At 55.9% G+C, this 5,578-nt stretch overlaps 2 protein-coding genes across 2 annotated transcripts; both read right to left on the bottom strand.

Moving 5' to 3' along the window:
• Positions 1-2,490: 2,490 nt before the first annotated feature.
• On the bottom strand, positions 2,491-3,318 carry LOC137829377 (uncharacterized). Its single transcript, XM_068636183.1, has one exon. It carries the CDS (start codon positions 3,316-3,318, stop codon positions 2,491-2,493), a length of 828 nt encoding a protein of 275 aa, XP_068492284.1.
• A 48-nt stretch (positions 3,319-3,366) lies between these two features.
• Positions 3,367-5,004, bottom strand: LOC137829376 (uncharacterized). Its single transcript, XM_068636182.1, has one exon. It carries the CDS (start codon positions 5,002-5,004, stop codon positions 3,367-3,369), a length of 1,638 nt encoding a protein of 545 aa, XP_068492283.1.
• Between the last annotated feature and the right edge of the window lie 574 nt (positions 5,005-5,578).

Below are 5,578 nucleotides of genomic sequence, written 5' to 3'. Positions count from 1 at the left end.
TATGGTGGGCTCGGCCACCTTTACCGGGATCATGGCCTCGGTTCCGTATGTCAGGCTGTAGGGTGTTTCCTGTGTGGTAGTTTGGGGGGTGCACCTGTACGCCCAAAGTACCTCGATTAGTTCCTCGGTCCATCGTCCTTTTGCCTTGCCCAGCCGCTTCTTCAGCTCGTTGAGTATGACCTTGTTGGCGGCCTCGGCCTGTTCATTGGTTTGTGGGTGTTCTACCGAGGCCGTGATGGACTTGATGCCCAGGTCGTCATAGAATGACTGTAGGCCTCGGTCGATGAACTGTCGGCCATTGTCAGTTACTATTGTGTGTGGGACGCCGAATCGGCAGACAATGCTCCTCCATACGAAGTTTTATACATTCTTCGCCGAGATGGAGGCGAGGGGCTCGGCCTCGATCCATTTTGTGAAGTAGTCGACTCCCACCAGGAGGAATTTGGTTTGCCCCTTCCCTGGGGAGAATGGACCGATAATGTCCATCCACCACATGGCGAACGGCCACGGGGAGATGATGCTGTGCAGTTCTTCCGGCCTGGTGTGGAGGAGGGGGCCGAATTCTTGGCACTTGGCGCATTTCTTCACGTATTCAGCACAGTCGCCCTGTATGGTCGGCCAGTAGTAGTCGGCTCTTAAGACTTTGGCGGCCATAGTTCTCGCCCCGGCGTGATTTCCGCAGACTCCTTCATGGATCTCGGCCAGGATGTACTCGGCCCTTTTGCTGGTTATGCATTTCAACAGGGGGGTTGAGTAGCCTCACCGATACAAATCTTCGTTGATCATGGTGTATCGGGCGCATTGTTGTTTCATCGCCTTCTCTTGGTCGGCCGTGCACGTGCCGTCCGTCAGGTATTGGATGACGGGTGTCATCCAATTGTCGGCCTCAGCCTCTTCATCTTCTACAGCCAGACACTCGGCCTCGGCCTCCATCACACTCGGGTGCCTCAGCTATATTTGTATGACTGACCTCTGATGGCTCTTCTTTTTGGTGACCGAGAGCTTGGACAGGATGTCGGCCCTCTTGTTGTCCTTCCTCGGTATGTGTTGCAAGGGTGCTTTGCTAAAGCGGGCGATACTGTTTTTGGCTGCGTGGTAGTACCGCTGCAGCAGAGGCTCTTTGACCTCGAAGTCTCCATTGACTTGGCCGACCATCACCTGGGAGTCGCTTTTGCATGTAACCTCGCGCGCTCCCATGTCGTAGGCTAGGTTCAGCCCGGCCAGCAAGGCCTCGTACTCGGCCTGGTTGTTGGTCGCCCGGAATCCAAACTGGAGAGCTTGTTACAAGAGGAGGTCGCCCGGTCCCTCCAGGACGACTCCCGCTCCACAGGCTGTTCTATTTGAGGAGCCGTCCACATAGAGGGTCCACCCGCCCGAGAGGGCGGGTAGCGGTGTCAGCTCGGCTGAGAAGTCGGCCAAGCATTGAGACTTGATGGCGCCCCTCGGCTCGTAGCGTATGTCGAACTCGGAGAGTTCAACTGACCATCCTATCATCCTCCCTACAAGGTTTGGTTTAGATAAAATTTTAAAAATAGGGTAGTCGGTTCTTACAGTTATGGAGTGATTTTGGAAGTAGGGGCGCATCCGCCTTGCCGTGAGGACGAGTGCGAGAGCCACCTTCTCAATCATCTGATACCGGGTCTCGGCCGAGTGGAGGGTTCGGCTGACAAAGTATATGGGTCGCTCCTCGCCCTCGGCTTCCTGCACTAGGGCAGCGCTGACTGCTTCCTCCGAGACTGCTAGGTATACCAGGATTGGGATGTTGGGCCTCGGCTTCTGGATGACGGCCGGGGATGTGAGGAACTCTTTGAATTGTTTGAAGATTTCCTCACAATGGTCGTCCCAGACGAATTTTTTGCCCTTTCGGAGCAACTGAACGATCGGCCTCGTCCTCTCGGCCAGGCGGGGGACAAACCGAGAGAGGGCGGTCAGCCGCCCAAGGAGTTGTTGTACCTCCTTCACGGTGTTCGGACTTCTCATGCTGAGTATGGCCTGACATTTTTCGGGGTTGGCCTCTATCCCTCGGTGGGTGAGCATGAAGCCTAGGAACTTTCCTCCCTCCACCCCGAAAGTACATTTTTCGGGGTTGAGTTTCATGTTGACTCCCCTTAGAGCCCTGAAGACCTCGTCCAGATCCTTCAGATGTTGCTCGAACGAGTCAGGCTTCACGACTATGTCGTCCACATAGACTTCTACCGCCCGGCCTATCAGACCCTTGAAAACTTTGTCCATGAGACGCTGGTAGGTCGCCCCTGCGTTTTTGAGGCCGAACGGCATGACCTCGTAGTAGTAGTTGGCGTCGGCCGTCATGAAGGCCGTATTCTCCTTGTCCCTTGGGTGCATGCTTATCTGGTTATAGCCAGAGTAAGCGTCCAGGAAGCTCATAATTTTGTGGCCGGCCGCTCCATCTACCAGGCGGTCGATGTTCGGGAGGGGGTAGGTGTCCTTCGGACATGCGCCGTTGATGTTTCTGTAGTCGACGCACATCCTTCAGTTACCGTTGGGCTTGGTGACCATGACGACGTTGGCCAGCCATGTCGTGTATCGGGCCTCCTTTATGAAGCCGGCCGACAGGAGCTTGCTGGCTTCCTCCTTTGCCGCGAGTCGCTTTTCGTTGCCCAAGTCTCTCTTTTTTTGGGAGATCGGGCGGGCTTCCTTGAATATTGATAACCGATGGGTGATGACATCGGGGCTCACACCCGGCATATCGGCCGGCGTCCAAGCGAACATGTCGATATTCTTTTTTAGCGCGGCGTGCATGATCTCGGCCTCGGCCGCTGCCAAGGCTGTTCCTACAGCCGTGCTGTGTTCTTCGTCGAGGAGGGGGACTCTCCTTAGCTCTTCTCTTGCCTCCAGTCTGTCTTCGGTCGCCCGGGGGTCGAGGTCCACCAACGCCACGGTTGGCTTGATTTCCCTCGGTCGGTCCTTCCTGGGAGAGCGGTCTTTTCGGGAGGACTTCCTTACTCTGAGGGGAGAGGTGTCGGCCCTTAAAGGTTCCACCCGGAGGCTCTTGGCGTAGCACTCTCGTGCTTCCTTTTGGTCTACGTGGACCGTGAGGATGTCCCCTGTTTTTGAAGGAAATTTCATTGCGAGGTGAGGGGTTGATACTAAGGCCATCAGCCGGTTGATGGATGGTCGGCCGAGGAGGATGTTGTAGGAGGTGTTGGCGTCGATGACCAGGTATCGGATTTTGATGGTCCTGGTGTTCTTCCCCTCTTCGAAGGTGGTGTACAAGTCGATATACCCCTTAATACCCACCTTTTCGCCCGAGAATCCTACCACGTGGTCGTCGTATGGCATCATCTCGGCCTCGGCCATTCTCATGGCCTTGAAAGTTTTCCAGTAGAGGATATCTACCGAACTTCCTTAGTCCACAAGGGTCTTCCTTATGGTGAATCGATCTATGTCGACCGCTATCACCATCGGGTCGTCCTGCTGGCAGTAGTCTACGCCTTTGAAGTCCTCGTCCGTGAACGTGATGGGTGGCATTCTCGGTCGGAATGCCACAGCGTTTACCTGGTGTACCGCCCGGAGGTGCTTCTTTCGGGCGTTGTTTGTGCTTCCTCCCCCGGCGAAGCCGCCGGCTATAGTGTTGATAACCTCTCGATTACCTCTCCTATCGGCCTCCCTGGGGGGATCGTCTCTTCGAGGGGGATCGGCCCTTGCGGGTTGTCGGTCGCCTCTGTTATTTTGGTTTTCTCGGCCGCGCTGAGGTGACCTCGTCCGCCTGGGTGGATCCGCCCGGCCTGGTGGGTCTCGGCCATTCCTGACGAACCGGCGGAGATGCCCGACCTGGATAAGTTCCTCGATCTTATCCTTAAGGGCCTGACACTCGTCGGTTGAGTGTCCGGTGTTCTGGTGGTACCGACACTGCTTCCTCCGGTCGGCGTTATTTGGGCTGGCCACCTTTCTTGGGGGAGGGATCAGCTCAGCGTTAAGGGCTTCGTCCAGGATCCTTCCCCACTCGGTTGTCAGGGGTGTATACCTTGAGAAACGGATCGGTCGATCTCGGTTTTCCTGGCGTCGGTTGTTCCTTTGACCCGGTCGCCCCTGACGATCCTTCTCTTCCTTGTTTTTCTCCCCACCGGCCTCGGCACGGGCCTGGTTACGGAATTCTCTTAGCTCTTCCAGCTGCATGTACTTAGCAGCTCTCTTTCTCAGCTCGTCCAGGCTGTCGGCCGGCTGCATGCACAGGTTGTCGGCAAAGGGCCCCGGGCGCAGGGCCGTCAGCATGTGGTGCATGGCGACATCCGGACTCAAATTCCGGATGCTCATCGCCACTTTACTGAACCTATCCACGAAGGTTCTCAGCGACTCTCCCTTCTCCTGGCGGATGCCTACCAGAGCGATGGAGGTCAGATGGTGTGGTCGGCTGGTCGCGAATTGCGTTTCGAACTTTGCGACGAGCGTGGCAAAGCTGTCGATGGAATTGGGTGGGAGCTTGGTGAACCAACTAAGGGCTGCACCTTTCAAGGATGTGGGGAACACTCGGCACAAGACGACATCGTCTGAGGTGTATAGACTCATATGGGTGGTGTAGGCGTCCATATGCTCGTCCGGGTCGGTCGACCCGTCGTATCGGTCTTGGTTGAAACCCTTCCACTTCTCAGGAAGCGGGACTTCGATGATGTTGTTGGTAAAGGGATGTCGGCGGTTCGGGTCGACCGTCAGGGTCGTCCGGGTGGACCTGATTAGGCATGACTCGTCGCCCATCTCAGTCTCGCGGGGAGGGGGTCGGCCCCTCGTCCCCTCGGCCACATCTGGGTCAGGCGGAGAGGTGTAGGATTTGCCGACCACGTTCGTCGGTATGACAGAGGGTCCTCCCTCCCCCAGCTTCTTTCTCATGTCTTCGTTCTCCCTGCGGAGAACTTGCAGCTCTTGTTCATTTTTATGAGCGGCCTCCTCGGCCTTTCTTCGCATCTCGGCCATCTCCCTCTGGAGAGACAGCAGCAGCATTGTTTGGTCGGCTTCAGTCATTCTTTCCATGCTTCTTGTTGAAACCATCTACTTTTTTCCTTCAGCTAGTTTCCCTCGGCCCCACGGTGGGCGCCAATTGTTCCTGCTAGGGAGATGGGACCTAGAGAACTGTTGAAGTCTTCTTCTCCTTCCTTCGGTACGGGCAGGTGACTGGGTGATGAACTGGGATTCTTCTCGTCCTCCTGCTTATCTTTCAGCACTCGGCACTCGGTCGTCGGGTGAACACCGGATGGTGGGGGTACCTGCGAAGGCACTCCGACGCTCAAGTCAGTAAAGCGGGTGGTCAGCTCTCAGGTAGGTGAACAGTAATAAATGACGTACCTTACTCCTTGGAATGTGTGCTATTTATATTATTCTAATGGGCCTACCTTGTTGGGCCTGTTTATCGAGGTGGATATCGCTTAGGGTTGCATTACCTAATTCTTGATGGTGGATTAGCTTCATTGATCTTGGTTTGAGAATTGATTGTGACGGGGTTCGGCCATCGGCCACCTTCTCATGGTGAGGGTCGGCCATCGGCCAAATCCATGTGGTCTTCGACCGTCCCAGTTAGGTCTTCTAAGGTCTCGGTCCCTCGGCCAAGCATCCAAATCTCTCGGCC

Source organism: Phaseolus vulgaris, chromosome 7 (assembly GCF_000499845.2).
Source record: "Phaseolus vulgaris cultivar G19833 chromosome 7, P. vulgaris v2.0, whole genome shotgun sequence".
In the NCBI taxonomy this organism is placed as follows: Eukaryota; Viridiplantae; Streptophyta; class Magnoliopsida; order Fabales; family Fabaceae; genus Phaseolus; species Phaseolus vulgaris.
This window is presented reverse-complemented; position numbering and strand designations above follow the sequence as displayed.

Bases quoted from the DNA above. Each gene is read 5' to 3' on its own strand.
- LOC137829377 (XM_068636183.1), bottom strand. From the start codon at position 3,318: ATGGCCGAGGCCGAGATGATGCCATACGACGACCACGTGGTAGGATTC.
- LOC137829376 (XM_068636182.1), bottom strand. From the start codon at position 5,004: ATGGTTTCAACAAGAAGCATGGAAAGAATGACTGAAGCCGACCAAACA.